Here is an 18,499-nt window from a genome sequence, read left to right as displayed (position 1 = left end):
TACTGAGCTTCTCTTCTACTTTTTGATGAGACAAATACAGTAGTACATCCTTAATGGCCATCAGTAATATACTGGATTTGGAAGTTTCAAGCTCTATTTATCAAAAGGCACATGCAGGGCATCAGACACACTTGTTAACTTTTGCAAGATGAATTATAAAGTTGATAACAAATTAGTTTTTACCTTTCCAACCAAGCATATAATATGGAAGTACAGTACAGGGTTAAACAAACAAACACAGATGCAGTTATTCAATGCCGTACTGTACAGTATTATGGAATTGTTGCAATAAGAATGTAGTAGGTATGATAGGCTGCATGAATTCAAAGTTCAGGTTTTCAGTACACGAACAATTCTACCGAAACCTTTCATGGTGAAATTCTTGATGTTTAAATGAAATTTGTATTACTCATTTTATTTGTCACAATTTGTCAATAATAAACAGAGCTATTTTTTATATACTATATTTAAATGATTAAATATTTTTTCTTTACAGGAATATATTACACAAAGAAAATTTATAAAAAATACAAAAAATATGTGAAGTTGAGTAAGAGATGAATTATAATATAAAGCAAGGTGTTAATTAATAAAGAACTTTTGAAAAGTGTAAGATCTTAGCAGAATCGCCACTGAGAATCATCTTCAGGGAGGATGCACAGCCTAACCCTGGGACTGACCAAACTTAAGGAGGACTTGGTCAGGAAAACTATTGTAATGAGAGTAAAGCCATCTAAGATGCAAACAACAACAAATAAAAAAAGAATACAAGAGATTCTGGACGATCCCGTTCTCAACAGGAGGTTTTCATTTATAAATACAAGATAGAATAGACAAGAAAACTTGCAAGTCTAATGCCCAGCAACAACGAACTCCGGCTCCTTAAATTTTAGTTATTCCACACACCCAAGAAAGTGGGAATTAGGTATTGATTAAAGAACAACTTTTTGAAATGCATTACAGTATCTTAGTAAAAAAAAAAAAAAAAAAAAAAAAATTATATATATATATATTATATATATATATATTATATATATATTATATATATATTATATATATATATATTATATATATATTATATATATATATATATATATATATATATATATATATATATATATATATATAATATATATATAATATATATATATATTATATATATATATATATATATTATATATATATATATATTATATATATATATATATATTATATATATATATATGTGTGGCTAAATGAAATTATACAAGTACTCTTCTGAACTATTAAATCAGTGGCCTAATTACTTTAATTACCGGTATTTGTACAAAAAGCTTTTCTCATTACAACACTTTGAGACCTAAATACCATTTGGATCAGCAATAACTTCATATAAAACAACCATAATTCTCCCAGACACATTCTTAATACTACACAATAATATATTATATTTTTTTATATTCACTACATAGTTGAATAATCTAATTGGACATACATTTGTGTCACACCCACGGAATAAAAAATTGCACGAGTCTGCTGAATAACATACCGTGGATCAGCAGCAGGTGAAACTTCTAGCTTTAAGTTCCCAACATACTGCCCAGTGCAAAGTGTCCAAAAGTGTGGCTCCTGAACACTGAACACTCCTGGCAGAGCACTAATTTTATAGTAACACCCAGACAGCACATTATCCAACTCCTTGGGCTGTCGCTGCATCAGAATGTCTACTGAATTTTTCAGAAGGTCGAGAACACTGACTAGAATGAGAACAGCAATAAACAAGGAGCAAATTGGGTCTGCTATCAACCAGCCAAATAAATACATAAGGACAGATGACACTATAACACCGACTGATCCCAGCGTGTCCGCTAAAATATGAAGGTACACCCCTTGCATGATATGAGAGCCTCCACCTCCCCCATGCGAGTGACCATGTTGTGCATGTCCATTATGTGAGTGGCCATGTCCATGGTCTTCATGTGAATGTCCATGAGATCCTCCATCAGTGACTGTGTCCATGAGATCCGCCACCATGACTGTGTCCATGTCCACCATGTTGGAATGCAAATATACCAATAATATTAACAAAGAAGCCAAGTACAGATACAACAAATAATCGCTCATGTTTCACTTCGGGAGGTTCTATTAAACGTTCAACAGATTCTGCAAATATAAAAAATGACACAAATAATAGGAGGAGTCCATTGATAAATCCCCCAAGGATCTCAGCCCTGACATACCCATAGGTAAATTTATCATTAGCTCTCCACTTGGTTATAACCTTGGCTGCCAGACCAACCATCAATCCCGAGCAGTCAAAAAACATATGGAAGGCATCAGATATAAGACCCAGGCTGTTTGTCATTATTCCATAAAAGAGCTCCACAAAGCCAAAAGTTAAATTTAGCAAAAGGAACAAGAATAGATTGCGAGAGTCAGAGTCTGAAAGGATCAGTCTGACCACACTCCCGAGTAAATCCTTGATTTTAGTCTTGCTAACTTGAGGAGTTAGCTTAGTGTCCTCCACATCAATAGTAATGGGCAACATTTTGCCAGTTTTGGGTGGTCACACTAATGTAGTTTCTGGATTCAAGATTAACACTATTAATTAAAGTATAGTACTGTTCAATATTAATGTTTTGTGACCTCTTCCACTTTTTCACTAGAACACTTATGACAAATTTTAGTCACCACTACAATATATAGCTTAAAACAGTCACAATAATAAATATATTCTCATGATGGCACATTTCAGGTACTGGACTACATGTAACATAGTTTTAGGGCATTTTTCAAGTAACTGTTTCTTGATGGTTCTTATATCTTTCCAGCAGCAAGACGTTCCTTGCCTAGAGAAGTACTGTACAGAAATCTTACCAACTATCCATTGTCCTTCACACTGCAAGAACTAACACCCTGAAACAGAAGTAGGAATATAAGATAGTGTTGGCTGGTATTACAATTCACCAAAAACTGAAGTGTGCAACTAGTATATAACAAACAAGATGGCTGTTAGATAATGACAAAAAATCTTCATACACGTATTGTACTAACAAAAAGAAAAAGCAACATACTGTACTCAAAAGACCACAGCCTCATTGAATATGAAAAGTCTGTCAGAAACCTATTCCTCAGTTAGATATACAGAACTGCATTCTTAAGTAAAAAGCTACAGTCTCCCTGGCTTGGTGCCTTCTTTTGATAATCACTTTCTAATTTAAATACAGAATATAGTACTGTACTAATAAAAACAGCTCTGTGGCCACATTTGTTTGACCAAACAGAGTATGCTTGTTTTGGATATATTCAAAACTGGTCACATATTAATGAACCAAATCTCCTCCTTTAAATTGGAAACTCTTGTCATATCAATACATGATTTTTTGTAAATGCCCAACACAGAACATAGCATGGCATCCATTATACAAAGGTGCCTAAATACACTGCAACAATTCAATGTAAGTATACCCACATTCCATATTTTATCATTTCATACTGGTACTCGGTTAGTTTTGACAAAAAAAAAAAAAAAAAAATTGCAGGTTTGGGAGTTCAACGAAAAGAAAAAGCAAGTTAGTTCTTGCTAACGAATGCGTCTGCGTTATTGATAAATGGGACTGAACCACAAAGAATTCTTTCAAGTTGGCAATTTACCCCACTATCTGCACTTTTTTTTTTTTTTTTTTTTTGGCAGAGGTATTCTTGCGGAAGCTCTACGCCTCTGGCTAGCCCACTAAGTGTTACCTGTTTCAGTTTTACGTAGGCAGAGTATGAATATTTATGACTTGTATGGTCGCTTCAGTAAGATTTTGCCCCATGTGTTTATCAACTTCTTCTGCTCTGTTGAATCTAAGTTGAAATCTTAATGGGTTTGTAACTGTGCACTGTGTTAGATAATGTTCCAGCGGTCTGTCGGGCATTTCTCCACAGTGCTGTCTCCACTATCAAGTGAGCAGCTACTTCCTTTGAAAACTACTCCTTCAATGTGGAGAATGCATTAGATATCCTCACAACAAGTACCAAGGGCCTCCTCATGGTCTTCCTAAAACACCTCATCCTTTGTAACATCGCAATTAGATGTTTTCAAATAAACATGTGCTTATGGTTGCATGGTTTATGGTTGTGTGCCTATGGCTGCATTTCAGGGGACATGTACTCAGTGTATATATACATGTTAGGTTTATATTGAGGTACCCCTCAAGGTCAAATTACTGACTCTCAAGGATGTAACCCCACAACAAGCTAACTAACTCCTCGGTGCCTATTTACTGCTAGGTGAACAGAGCATTACATGATAGGAAAAGTGCCCAACCATTTCAGTTCTGCCCGGGATTCAAACCCAGAATTCCCAATGGCGAGTCAAGAATGAACTTGACTGTACTACTGGGACCTTCTCAAATGCAAATAAATATGCGATACAATTTACAACTGGGATATGGCTTGAACAGAAAATTACTATGCCGAGATCAAGGAATAAAATAATAAATCCTGTACCTTTAGAAGATGAATACTGTATATGAGGTTGATTAATATGACTAATAGATTTGAAAATGACAAATTGAAAGCCTAAAGGGGCTGATGGTAACTTGACTCTGGATAATATTATGGAACAGTTATAGGATATATGACCCAGGGGTTGCTAACTAAAGATGAAATTGCAGTTTGTGTTCACAATGACGATTAGTACACAGAAGATAGACTTTAAGAAGTGTGTTACACAAGTAGATTTTCTTTTAGATGCTTCGTATAAGACATTAAGTAAATTGCATATTTTTATTATCCACACTTATGGCTAGCCAAAGAATATTACCTGAAGGTGGTTAGAAGAACAATACAGATGAAAGAGAGATTTGTTGTAAGAACTCCAAAATCAAGCACTGAAGGCAGGACATTCCACTTATGAATATCTATCAAATGAAGGTCCCTCAATTAGTACAAGTGACAGTTCTTGATCCTCTGTTGGTCAAAAATAACATTCATAATATAAAGTACAGTAGCACAAATGTTTTGTTTTAATTTGATTACATTGCTAAATTTGTATTGTAAATTTGTAGTATCATTTAAAAATTAAATTAAAAGATTTTTCTTTAAAATATTTCAAGTGAAAATTACACATACAGAACGTTATGAAAACCCGTAAGTATTGCATACAGCACTGTAATATATATATACTATATTGTATAAACCTACTTGCATTCCATTTATAAGGCTGCTCTTTTGAAAGATCTTTTAATAAAAATCATATTTTCTTACATTTATCTTGTGTACATTATATTTCAAATACAGTGCTTATACAGCATATTATTTAACGATGTAAATATTTTCAAAGCTGTAAAGTAGTTAATCGTTTAGGGTAAGAAAAATATTTGGCAACACAGCCCTGTAATTAGCTAAAAAATAATATAACTTCATAAGTTTAGAACAGATTTGGTCCTAATTTATCCATTATATCAAGGTTGTGTAAACCAGTCATGCTTTCTAGTAAATTTTGTAACACATTGTGTTCAAATGTTATTCATATGCTGCATATAAGTCAAAACAGTGTCACAGAATATTTAATGTAATTAGAAAGGAAAAACATTAGAAAGTTATATACATCCTCCAGATCATTAGGATGCTTGGACTTGGTTATTCAGATCTTATCTTTATTCTTTAGGTATACTGCACAGTTATCATATAATGAAGGACAAGTTAGTGTGTGATGACTGAGTGTGACGAGCTTACTGTATGCTGTACTGTATGACCCAAATAATAACCCCTCAATATGTGTACTTGAAGTCTTAAGGCTTATAAAATGAGCTATACACAGTAGTTACTGCATATGCAGAAAGGAAGGGAACTATAAGGAAAAAGTGCCAAGCCATTATGACTACATATCACATAGGAAGGGATCAGGATAAGGATGTGGAATAGGATGGGTAGGGGGGGGGGAAGGGAATTGTGCCCAACTACTTAGACGGTCAGGGATTGAATGCCGACCTGCATGAAGCGAGACTGTCGCTCTACCGTCCAGTTTATAAAATGAGCCCAGTTTTATGGTATAATAATAGGCTTGATAAAAGTAAGATCAGTTGAATCTAGATGAGCACTACCCAGAATGGATCAACAGGCCCACTATGGTGACTTACTTCTTATGGTCTTGTTTTTATAAGATAGTACAGTAAAATACTCAAATGTACGTTAAAAAGAGAGCACATTTTTACTGATAGTCACAAGCGAGGTGTAAAACCTGGTGCAAGCCAAACTCATTTCACATCACACATGATATATACAAACATAGATATCATAAATTTGCATTATTGTACAAGCTGTCTTTGCAATACAATATACATGGTAACCAAGAAAATCATTACACATCATACGCAGATCAATGGGGTGCTATAAACTGTGAAGACAGGTCAATGGGCCAATGTGCTATATTGACAAAGGTCTAAAAGCTGCTGTACAGTTTGTATACAATATAATGTTAGGCAATGCAACATTACTTCAGATAAATATTTGTTCCCGAAGCACAATGCAAAAGCAGGATTGCTAATAGTTGTGATGGCACAGATTATATCAAACTTATAGGGTTCGTGCCATCTTTGACTAGCCTCCAGTGTGGATAAAGACATGAAATTTCCTCAACATAATGTTAAGGGTCAACATTCTCAGCAGCTGTTGATCCATACTATCTTTGTCTTTACTCAATACAAGATCCAAGCACACAATCCCCCAAAAAAATAAAATAAAATTAACTGATCTCAGAACAGGTGAAGAAACTGACGTACCAAGAGGCTTCCAGGATCCCATCTGGAGTAGTGGGTTCCGTGTGGGCACAGCAGATCTGGGTCACTCACCGCCTCCTCTATCCATCTCGCGCCCTCCTAGGCACTACTACAAGGGTATCTGGCCACTACGCCCTCCACAAGTCTCTTCCCTGTTGCGCCTACACCTGAGAAAGGGCCTAGGTGAGCGCCCGGTTATTTAACAGAAGGACATGAGGTGGAGAGCAGCGTACTTCCCCAGCGACACTGGTGATGATGTACACAAACTGTACTCTAGGGTCAGGTGAGCATTCCTCACACTGATTGATCTCTACCTAACTATAATTATTTGGGAGGGTTTAAATCTATAAGTTTATAATTTATAAGAAGTTTTCTACTTTCTATAATCCAAGTTTTCAACTAATATTTTTCTTAATGCGTTTTTATTAAATAAAATACAAAGGTTCTCTCTAAAGAAATAAGCGACCGCGGGTAATTTGACAGCTCAGTCTCAGGGGGAAAAAAAAGTCCCAATTAGCACGAAAATAGGTTTTCGTAAGCTTCGGTTTTGTGTGTTTGGGATAAACTGGTCGCCTACATGTCATATATTACTTTCTGTCTACTGTATATATGAGACGGTGTCATCAGGTAAATTCAGGATCTACGTATGAATTGAATTTATATATACCCGAGGACCACTCTCTATAATAGTCGTCCCGACTGGGTTAGAAAGCCGGTGACTTGTCAAAAGCACCCCATTATTATTCTTGAGAAGTTTTTTACATCTGTCTTTTGAAATAATCGAAGTACTATTTTGGTAAAAAGCTTCCCCGTTTCTGCACACCACCCTTCCCTGTCTCCACACACACTTCCCTTCCCTGTCTCCTTACACGATGTACTGAACGGGGTGAGAATAGCTTGAGCTACCTCATCCCTTTGTGTGTATTTTACCTCAATAAACTTATTTCAATTTCAATTCAATTTCCCTATCTCCCACTCCATAACATCTCGCTTCCACCCACCCACTCACTCCCTTCCCCCAACCTCAGTATCCTCCCCTTTCTTCCACCTTCCTCTCCAAACCCCCGCCCCCCCACAACCACGAGGACAACCCTCTCCACAAACCTTCCACAATTATCAAATCACCAACAGTACCATGTAGCAGATTGATAAAGAAAGGGCTTAGGAATCAGAATCCACCAGTCATTGAAAGCTACTCAACAAGTGGGAGCTACAGTGAAAAAAAAAGCCAACCCAACTCTAGGAAAAATTAAGCTAGTCTTTGACTTCATGGATTTTTTGTTATTAACAAGCTTAGGTATGCACAATAATGTGCTACTACCCTATTCTACATGAAAGATTACAAAGTGTAGATCAAAAACTAGCTATAAGTTCATCTAATATCCCTATCTCACAAGATGGTTAGTCATATATGGAGCCATGAGAGAACATGAAATACGATGCTGATATATTGTAATAATTATTTATTTGCAAGAAGGTACAATGGGTATGAGAGATTACATAAGATTGCTATTTGTACATACCTGCAAAGCCCATGACACTTTATTGTCCTCCAGAGGGCCTGACGGCTGAGTGGACAGTGCTCGGCATTCGTAGTCCTAAGGGTCGAGGTTCGATCCCCGGTAGAAGCGCAAACAAATGGGCAGTTTCTTGTACCCTGATGCTCCTGTTCACCTAGCAGTAAATAGGTACCTGGGAGTTAGACAGCTGCTACGGGCTGCTTCCTAGGGATATGTGGGTGTGTGTGAAAATTAGAATTAAGGACTTGACCGAAACGCTATGCGTGCTATGCGTGTACAAAATCTTGGTACAGTTCAAGAATATCTTCCAATATTGGTGACAAATTTGTGGTGCACCCCTATTTGGACTGCTAAAATAAGTTAATTAAATTATTTTGTTATGCTCTAAATTGTTGCTGTATTACAGTGGTTTTAAATAATATATAATTTATGTATCTACTATAATTAACTACTGCAACAAGTTCTTATGTATAATTTATAAATCAAATCATCATCATCATGGCAGGTGGCTGCAGATAATGAATCCCCCAATGGTGAACATTCCAATTGTAAACTATGTGAACAAGAACTGATCCAACACTATATCTGTGATTGCCCTGTTATAAGTGACTTCAGACCATGTGGTATAAGACTATGAGGTACTTTGAGCTCAGTAATTATTTCATACACTCAGGAATATTGGAAGAATTTTTCTTGTGCTATACCCAGATTTTTCTAGTGGGGCCAATAGATCAGCCTTACATTTCATGTTCTCAGTCAGAGTTTATTTGTTTTTGTATTGAGGCTGGTATTTTCTCCCCTGATTCCGTGTATAACTAACCATCCTGTGAGATGGGACTATTAAATGAACTTATAGCTAACTTTTGATCTACACTGTTAAATTTAACATTAAGATAATGTACAATATTCTATAATGGCAACACGGTGAGATGCCCGAGCAATATAAGCAGCGGTGTAGCGAACATTAACTAGTCTACTTTCAAGTGTGGTCTAGAGCAGACACTTGCGAGATACTGTACCGACGCTCAGTGCGCTCAACTCACACCAAAGTATCACCTGTGTACTTCTGTATATTCGACCAAATATATATATAGTATCTTAGTGTCTGTGTTTATTTGTCACCATACTTTACGTAACAATAGAACCGTTACATTGGTGACCCAGTGAGTGAAAAAGAACACCTAGTCACAAACTAGATCTTCGTCATGGATTTATCTACCAGGTTTCCAGCATACAACATGGACTCTCACTGGACCTCCACTGCTGCTGCTTGCTGTGGACTGCAGCCACCTGTCATGGAACGTTGCCAACACCCTTGCCACAGCTATGATTTTCATCGCGATCGTCTCTGCATTTTCATCTACTACGGCTTGCTGCTCCACGATCACTACTCACTCATCTGGCAGCCTCATCAGTAACTACATGATGTGTGATCTACAGCCTGTCCTGCCGACTCTCCGTCGCTGCCAGGGCACTGCTTGCTCTACAGGGGCGCCCACGAAAGCTGCTCTTTCGTCAGATTCATCTACACGTTCACTGCATTCTGATACTCTGCTGACTCAAGCACTTTGCGCAGTACAGGACTTACAGCTTGCGTTTCCGACTCTTCGTCGCCTCCAGGACAATTCACCTCTAGCAGTGATTACCTCGTTGTCCTAACTACGTACCTACATTACCTCCTAAATGTCCTGGTGCCCGAGCCCATCCGCCCCGAATCTAAATGCTCCACCAGCGACCCAAGGACGCAACAATTATGCACATTCTTCTCTCCTGCTACACCGAGCTTGTCCACACGCTGCCTACATCTTTTATTGGTACCAGACTACAATTTCCACAGTCAACAATGTAGTACTCGGCGTGTACAGTCCTAATCAACCCAAGACGCTACAGCTTCAACACAGAGCAGACAGCAGACTACGACCGCATCGAGCCGCCACGCTCTCGCTCCCCGAGTTCAGACACTCACAATTCTCAATCGAGCCGCCACGCTCTCCCACATAGAGCTCCACGACTCCGGCCTCACTCAGCTCTCTGCTCTGCTCCAGGCTTCGTCTCAACGTCTGCGACACTGCTAAATCCAGAGACACATCCGCCGACTACGCAGTTCACTTTTTCGACCACAGTTACCAGCAGCATCGCCACCTACGACAACGGACGATCCTGTACGACCTCCCACCCTACAACCCCAGTTACCAGCCGCACCACAACCTGATCCTGCGACGACGGACGATCCTGTGCGACCTCCCACCCTACGACCCCAGTTAGATGACATCAGCGAAGAGGAGGAAGTTAACTTTGATGGTTATGTAACGCGAGCAGGGCGTACAATTCGCCGACCAGCTAAGTTCCTTGATCAAGTATTTTTCCTTTCATCCCCTGGGAGGGGGAGTTCTGTAGCGAGTAGATTATCCCAATAATATACTCGCTCCAAATATAGTGTTAATGTTCCTGTCAACCTTTGGAGATGAATGAGGTGAGGCGTTGCCCGGGCAACACGGTGAGATGCCCGAGCAATATAAGCAGCGGTGTAGCGAACATTAACTAGTCTACTTTCAAGTGTGGTCTAGAGCAGACACTTGCGAGATACTGTACCGACGCTCAGTGCGCTCAACTCACACCAAAGTATCACCTGTGTACTTCTGTATATTCGACCAAATATATATATAGTATCTTAGTGTCTGTGTTTATTTGTCACCATACTTTACGTAACAATAGAACCGTTACAGTGTCCTTGTGTAATGTCCCCGTGGCGCAGTGGTAACGTACTCCCCCGGCACTTTGGCCCGGGTTCGTATCCTGGCCGGGGAGGATTGACTGGGCACCAATCCTTAACTGTAGCCTCCGTTCACCCAGTAGTGAATGGATACCTAAACGATTTGGCGGGTCGCATTTGGGGAGAAAAAATACAGTAGGACTAAGGACATGCCAGAAACGCTATGCGTGCTAGTGGCTTTGCATGAATTGTAAGAACTCTGGTATATATATATATATAAATAAATATAAAATGCAATACTGTAGTGTATAGTACTCCCCTGGCCAGCTGGGTGCCGCCACCGCACAGGTTCAGGTGTGTAACCGACCTCTTGTGTTGACGTTTTGAAGCAGGTCTGTGGCCGAAAATACATTGTCATTTACCGGTGATGTGAATGATATAACATGAAAATTATGTTGTTGGCTTATGCGTTATGGACGCATAACGCATAAAGCAAGCCAGCAACATTGATAGTACATAAAATTGATGAAGATTAAGCCACCCAAGAGGTGGCACGGGCATGAGTAGCCTGTAAGGATAGTACATAGGCCTGCTAATTGATAGGCACAAAATACAGTTTGCATTATTGAAAAGCAATGCACATCTGTTGTTGTTGTAAAGCACATCTTGGAAAAAATAATTGTATTCCCAAGAGTGTATCTTTACTGAAAATATAATGCTTACAAACAAATTAATTTAATTTCTTTGTTAATTAAATCTTGAGAGTTTTCCATCTAAATCTTCAGTTAATATTCTGGCAGTATTTCCTGAGTTTGAGAAGATTTTTATTTTGTATAATAACTTGTACTGAGTTTGTAATATTTAATGTTTATCTTTGGCATTCATCTGAGCCATCAGCTATCAGATAATATTTGTTAAGACTGACTATTGTTAATCTATTTATTGCTTATCCTTAACTGATCTATTCTCTAATAGCCAAGCATTATTATATATCAATTCTGATCAGAGACGACAGTTTCATCTGACATTTTCTCACTGGAGGCAACCATATTTGGATATTTTTTAGACGGCAAGATTTTTAGCTAGAGCAGCTTTAATTTGTCTTACTGAAAATACCTTAATGTCAAGCACTGCAACGAAGAATTCCCAGCTTGGTGCCTTCTTTTGATAATTGCTTACTTTCTAATGTCTGAGACTTAAGTAATAATAGGAATAATTATTGTTTTTAATTTAACTAATATATTTGATGATATGTACAGGTGCAAGAGGCCATGTCAGGAGCCACACTTGGACTTGTTCAGTATGTTGTGGTACGCACAGACCTTATGACCTCGCTAGCATGGCCTGTAGGTGCTGTCATTGCTCAGGCCTGTCATGCCTCTACTGCAGTTGCCCATCTTTACCACGAAGATAAAAATATGCAAAGATACCTGGCTGACTTAGACAACATGCATAAGGTTTGAACTGACAGTGTCTTTAATGAGGTTCATTTGAGGGGTTTAATTGTTATTAGACTTTTTTGTAACATTAACAATTTAATTTAGTTTTGTACTTTTGTTAATTCTTTTTCCTCAGTTAATGGGGGATTTTATATATATATTTTTATGTAGTTTATTTATGCATTTGTGCATCTTACCAGTAATCTCAAAAACATACTTTTTGTAATTTTTGGATACTGTACATACCTTCTTTTGCCTTCTGAAGTGGTATTGAAACTATGTAACTACTACATCATCTCATAAACTCCTACCTTTTCATACATATACACATTCCTTATTTTTTTATACTACTCCATCTACACCCATACCATGTATGTCCACTAATGTTATGGATATACACACTATTCCATCTATTCCCACTAATGTTTCTTTAAACATGCCATTCCATCTATGCTCATTGATGGTACTATATACACATCACTTTATATGTCTACTGATTCTATATCTTTATAGATATTACTGCTACTGTACAGTATTTTTATTTTTTCATATTTTAGCATATTTTGGATTACTCTTCAGAATCTATTTTCATCCGCTCATACCAGTATTTCCTATTCTTTATCCTATTCTTTAACGTGTGCACCTTCTCACCTTAAATTTTTAGTAGCAAATTCAGTAGCAGCATGTTTATAGTTATAGTATGTAAATAAATATTAATGTATGATCTTAAATTTAATTTCCATGTTCAACTAGTTTTTTAAACAGTACATTTAGATAAAAGTGAATTACATTTATGTACAGTAACTTAAACAGTATAATATTTCCTAATCAAATTAAATTATGAATTTTTATCATTTTTCAACTAAGAAGTTTGTAAAGTAATGCATAAGTTAAGCAAGTCATATGCAATAAAAAATTCCAGTTCACTTAAATTAATATAGTCCCAGATGTTAAATAGATTCCTTTTAATCACTAGATCACTTAATTTTTCCATTTTATTGTTGAACGTTTTGTCAGCGATGTGACATCTTCAAGAATAGTGAATTACTTTTGCACAAAGCTTACATGCAGAAGCACAGACAATTATACGTGTGGATTCACCTCACCTTATGATTCATCTAACTACCTAAATCATAGAGAGTGCCAAAGAATGGGGTGAGGTGATTGTTGCCTAACTCCATCAATTAGTCGTCTACTGGGTCTGTTATCTTCTCTGTCGATCATTAGAGGGGCATCAAACAACTGTATGTTTGAAGTCGAATTCACTTGTATGTTAATTACTGGTGTCAGCTTCTGAGTGAACACATTCTCAAGTATACGGAACCACCTATAATCGCTGGTGCGTGTGATCATTGTGCTGTCCTGTCCAGGCAATTCAGGATGATGATTGTGGTCTTGAGAGTGATGTAGTTTAATATAAGTATTAAGCAGTAGTCTTGGGACATAAGTCTCATTTTACTCAGTGTCACCCTTTTGAACACTTTTTTTTCCTTGACAAAGTCTGTTAGATTATATATCTTCTGAAATATGGTATTATTACACTTGTTTGCTTATGACAGGTTGTACTGGGAATTGATAATGAAACAAAACTACGTAACCTATCAGAGAAATTGAATGAAGCCGCCATTGATCACAAGCTATGGATTGAGCAGCCTGAAGATACCCCAACATGTCTAGTGACAAAGCCATATCCCAAGGAGGAGGTTAGCAGATTATTTAAAAAGCTAAAATTATTTATGATGGACAACCCATCCAGTTCCAGGGAAAACACAACCAACTAGTTGTAAAAATATTATGTTCTAGATATTTATATTGCCTTTGTATTCTCAGTGAGAAAATTTATACTGTTAGTTTATGTTTTTCACGTGATGTGTTTTTGGAACACTTTTTTTTTATTAGGAGTTGAGTGAGAGTGATAAAATGTTAGTATTGTACTGCGTATTTAACATATCACTTCCTGTCATGTAGGAGCTTGCTAGCTAAGTTAAACTAATAAAAGCATCTTAGATTTTACAACCAATGTGTTATTTAAAATTTTGCAAGCAATATATTATGGATCATTTTACTTTTGTGTCATTTTCCCATTGCAAAGTTAAAGTATAGACTCCTGGATTTTCCTTAGTAGCAAATGACTGTCACAATTTATCTCTGTGCCAAACATTTCTTCAGAGTTGGCCCAGTATAGGAAGAGCTATACCGTATTGCATACACATTCTTGTACTATTAGAAATAAAAATAAATTTAGGATAAAAAATCTAGTTTCACCAAATTTCTAATCTCTACATATTGATGTGATAGTCCATCCTGTTGGACTGATAAGTATAGCTTCTTGTAAGGTCAGCATTCTATCCTCTTTGGTTCAAAAGGTTGGGTACTGTTCCTTTTTTTCTGTCCTCATATTTTGTCATATTACTTCCCTCTGTATAATGATGGTACAAGGAAGAATGAATCAGAACTAAATATGAGCAACAATAACTAGAAACTCAATGAAAAAATATGTAAATAAGTTAAGCATGATAAGCAATTTCATAATGTTTGGCAGATCACTTTGTGGGGTAATAATATGCATGTAAACATGGAAATAATTTAAAGGGGGTACATTTCCCACAATACAGTACAGTACTGTACTGTGCTTCCAGTAAACTCCATATGTAACAGAACTCCAGTTGCAATGGGCGGAGCATGGTGGCATGTGACATTTCAAGCAAGAGTACAATGTACTATATTAGTGTCAGTAATAATTGTGCTGCGAGACATGCTTGGAAATTATCTTTTCCTGTTTAGTATGATCAATTTTAAAGCTCCTAAGCCACCCCTCTGAATATGGTGCTGTACTTACATGCACCTGTCAATAATGTTCATTTTGGCTTGAAATTTTTTAATCTTTCATGAGCAACTACTGTATCACTGGTATTTTCTATTGGTTTCACTTCTGCCTGTATCACTGCCACATTGCTTCATCAAAACATCACTTGAGGCTTGCTGTACTCAATGTCTGCCTTACCTTCAAGACACACCTTTCTTACTATTCCTTTGCCTCGGTTTTGGCAAAGAATTTAAAAAGCTTTTCTTTATTTTTCACTACATCACTATCTTTGTCACCTTGAACTCGCTACAATCACATTTTTAAAGATGCCTCTATTTACTGTCATAATAAGCTCCCTTTCTCTTAGCAATTAGTATCACAATATATTTCCTTTTGGGTGTAATACTTGTAAATACATTGGCCATCCCATTTTTGTATACAGTGCTGAGGCAACATTTCAAATATCATGCCATGTACAAATTGGGAAAATACTAGTCTAGGAGCTCATTGTACCACGGATGTAAGTAATTTTAAGTTTGGCAAACCCACAAATAAAAAAGTATAAAATCTATTAAAGAAAAACTAATGAATAAGGACTATATAGCTCTGTTTCAGGCTTGGGCCTGAAACAAAGTTTGAACCCCCACTGTTTCACAGGAAGATGGAGAGAATGCTCAGGTATACATATGCCAAGTACTGGTGCCTAGGGCTTGGAAGTGTTCTTGGCCTTTGGAGTCTCATCTTCTGTTGGATTTGGGAGTTTCAGTCCTCTGGGATTGCCCCATTTGAGCTTGTGGCAGAGATAATTATGACAGAAATTTCTGTGGCGACTCTTGTGTTTGGCTATTGTTTTTGAGCCTTTGGATCTTCCTGAAGTGCGGTTGCATTCTCTTTTAAGAGTGTGGTGCTCTCCCATGGCCATCTTCTGTTATTTGTCTCTTGGGAGGAAAAGTTTCTTTTTGACTTCTTGGCTTTTGGTTCTTGACCCTGGAGATTTTGTCCTCTGTACTATCTTATCCTCAGTCACAGTTTGAATTTGATTCTTTTCCTCAAATGCATTTTGGCATATCATTCAGTGTGTCGATTTTGCCTGCTCTTCACAGATTTCCATGGTCTCATCTTATGCTAGCTTTGGTGCAAGGTTCTCCTTCGGTTCATCCTCCAGGACTGGGACCATACTTTGGAGATGGATCAGAATACTTTTGATGTTGGATCCGCTTCTCCATCTTGGTTGTGATTCGATTACTTTCTGCCAATTCGCAATTGGTGGACTGGCATGAAGTTTGGTCAATTTTTCAGGTTTTTCTTAGGAATGAGACATTTGGGGCTTGGAATGCCACCTTGTTTACCCCGGCCCTGGCACATAATGTTGGGCTGTGGCAGCTACATGTCAACTTACTGCAATTTACTCTCTCACAAGTAGTATGACCTTGCAGGTCATACCTTATTGTGTATGATGCTTTTCCTATTAAGAAAGATGCTTTTAATACTATATTCAGACAAGTATTCCTTATCAGCATATCTCCATCCCACATTAGTCCCTAATATACACCTTTCTGTCTTAAAACAAATTAAAAATATATCACTGGCTTACACATTGAATCTCTCGATCCCTCACTGGTCTTGCTCACTTACTCGCACTTCTCACTGGCTCATAATACTGTAATCATAATATGATATAATAATTTTATGTGAATATTAATAATAATAATTTTATTTAAAAACATACATAAACATAATACAGTGGTTAATTAATAGGTACAGAAAATGTATATTAAATACAACCCATCCTCCTGTTTAGAGAATACTTTTTGTAACTACCCGGTATGTGGACCATCGTACATATATACTGTAGACGTAATGGGCAATTAGTAGAATTTGGTACAATTCACAGTTATATCAAAAGCTTTTCCAGTTTGGCCAAATTCAGTAGTAATGATTTCTACTTTCTAATTGTCTTTATGTCAATATATGTACAATGGTCCTCATCGTTACTATAAGCACTACTTGAACAGGTAACTAGGCTGAGTAAATAATATAAAAAACATTTACAAGGATTTCACAGGGAATTTTTTTTATCCCTGTGGAGATGAATTTTAGAGAGTTAATTTTTCAACTTTCTTTGCAAGTGAAGAACATAAGGAACACAGAGATGATTCGTGCTAGATTCAGTGATCTAACATTTTCTGTCATATTTAATACATCAATAACAAGGAATGGTGGGGGTAGAAATAGCCTAAGCTACTCTATCCCTTAGAGATGTATTCTTTTTCTTGTCTCAATAAACATACTTGAACTTAAACTTGGATGAGAGATGAATTACAAAATACTTTCTGGAGGCAGTTAACAGGCATGGAAGCATCGTGGGAAAATTTCAAAATAAGGTCATTGCTGAACTTCGCTCGCTTATTTATGAGCGAGTGAAGTTACAAAAAGGTCGCTCACAAATATGTGAACAAGTTCATATACTGTATTTCTTTCACACACATCTCCAGGATGCAGCCCATATAACAGATAACTCCTGGGTACGTTTTTACTGCTAGGTGAACAGGGGCATCAGGTAAGGAAACCTTGCCCATTTGTTTCTGCATCGGCCAGGATTTGAACTACGACCCATTGATCAGTGCTGAATGAATGAATGAATGAATATATGTTATTTTGCCTCAGCCAGGAATCGAACCTGGGCTCTTAGGACTACGACCTTTGATAAGCGCTGAATGAATGAATTTAGGATAAAAACCCAAACTTGTAAAATTTATATAAGGAAGTGACAACAAGTCTTTCACTCTCGCCTGGGTGCTTTATCAAGGTCTGAGTGTGTGGTTAGGACAAAACTTACATCTCAGCGTCTACAACGTCAATGTCTGGATTAGACGTTGAGATGTTAGTCTCGTCCTAATTACACATTCAGATCTTGGTAAATGACTCAGGAGAATGCGCAAGACTTGGTGTAAATTGTGCAGTGCAGCGCAATTTTGAAGGCCACTAACATAATAGTGGCCTCGACGAGGCTGAATAAATAAATAAATTAACCATAGAGGAGTTGGCAGCGTATTTGAATTTTATCGGGTTCGGATACATGCCAATAAGCCATCATGATTGATTAGTATGGCGCACGGTGTCATATTCCCAAGTCAAACGTCCGGAAGGAAGCCGGACCGTGTCCTCTGCTGGCTCAAATTCACGCGCCATGAATTGCCAGAATAATAGTCACACCGTAATCATTAGATATTGGTTTAGACGATTGATCATTGTAACGGCCTTATAATTGATGA

The 18,499-nt window shown here is 37.2% G+C and overlaps 2 protein-coding genes across 5 annotated transcripts; one reads left to right on the top strand and one right to left on the bottom strand.

Annotated features, from left to right (window-relative positions):
• Nucleotides 1–1,216: 1,216 nt before the first annotated feature.
• Nucleotides 1,217–7,029, bottom strand: LOC123765024 (zinc transporter 86D). The gene is given in 3 exon segments (XM_045753379.2): nt 1,217–1,984; nt 1,986–2,895; nt 6,750–7,029. Coding segments are annotated over 2 exon segments (1,083 nt in total). The 5' UTR covers nt 2,528–2,895; nt 6,750–7,029; the 3' UTR covers nt 1,217–1,443.
• A 4,210-nt stretch (nt 7,030–11,239) lies between these two features.
• LOC123765022 (putative peptidyl-tRNA hydrolase PTRHD1) lies at nt 11,240–14,483 on the top strand. Of its 4 annotated transcripts, none has more exons than XM_069333437.1 (3): nt 11,240–11,333; nt 12,239–12,436; nt 13,978–14,483. In XM_069333437.1, the coding sequence occupies exons 2-3, from the start codon at nt 12,251–12,253 to the stop codon at nt 14,197–14,199; spliced, it is 408 nt and encodes a 135-aa protein (XP_069189538.1). In that variant the 5' UTR covers nt 11,240–11,333; nt 12,239–12,250; the 3' UTR covers nt 14,200–14,483. The 4 variants fall into 4 exon arrangements, with proteins under 4 accessions (XP_069189538.1, XP_045609328.1, XP_045609330.1 ...); XM_045753372.2 differs by having other exon boundaries at nt 11,300–11,371; XM_045753374.2 differs by lacking the exon at nt 11,240–11,333 and adding an exon at nt 11,369–11,403.
• Nucleotides 14,484–18,499: the final 4,016 nt, after the last annotated feature.

This window comes from Procambarus clarkii, chromosome 29 (assembly GCF_040958095.1).
Source record: "Procambarus clarkii isolate CNS0578487 chromosome 29, FALCON_Pclarkii_2.0, whole genome shotgun sequence".
Classification (NCBI taxonomy): domain Eukaryota; kingdom Metazoa; phylum Arthropoda; class Malacostraca; order Decapoda; family Cambaridae; genus Procambarus; species Procambarus clarkii.
Note: the sequence above shows the minus strand (reverse complement) of the source record. Positions and strands in the feature narration are given on the sequence as shown.

Coding starts and splice junctions, on each gene's coding strand:
- LOC123765022 (XM_069333437.1), top strand. CDS start 12,251: ATGTCAGGAGCCACACTTGGACTTGTTCAGTATGTTGTGGTACGCACA. Junction 12,437..13,977: donor ACTTAGACAACATGCATAAG/GTTTGAACTGAC, acceptor TGCTTATGACAG/GTTGTACTGGGAATTGATAA.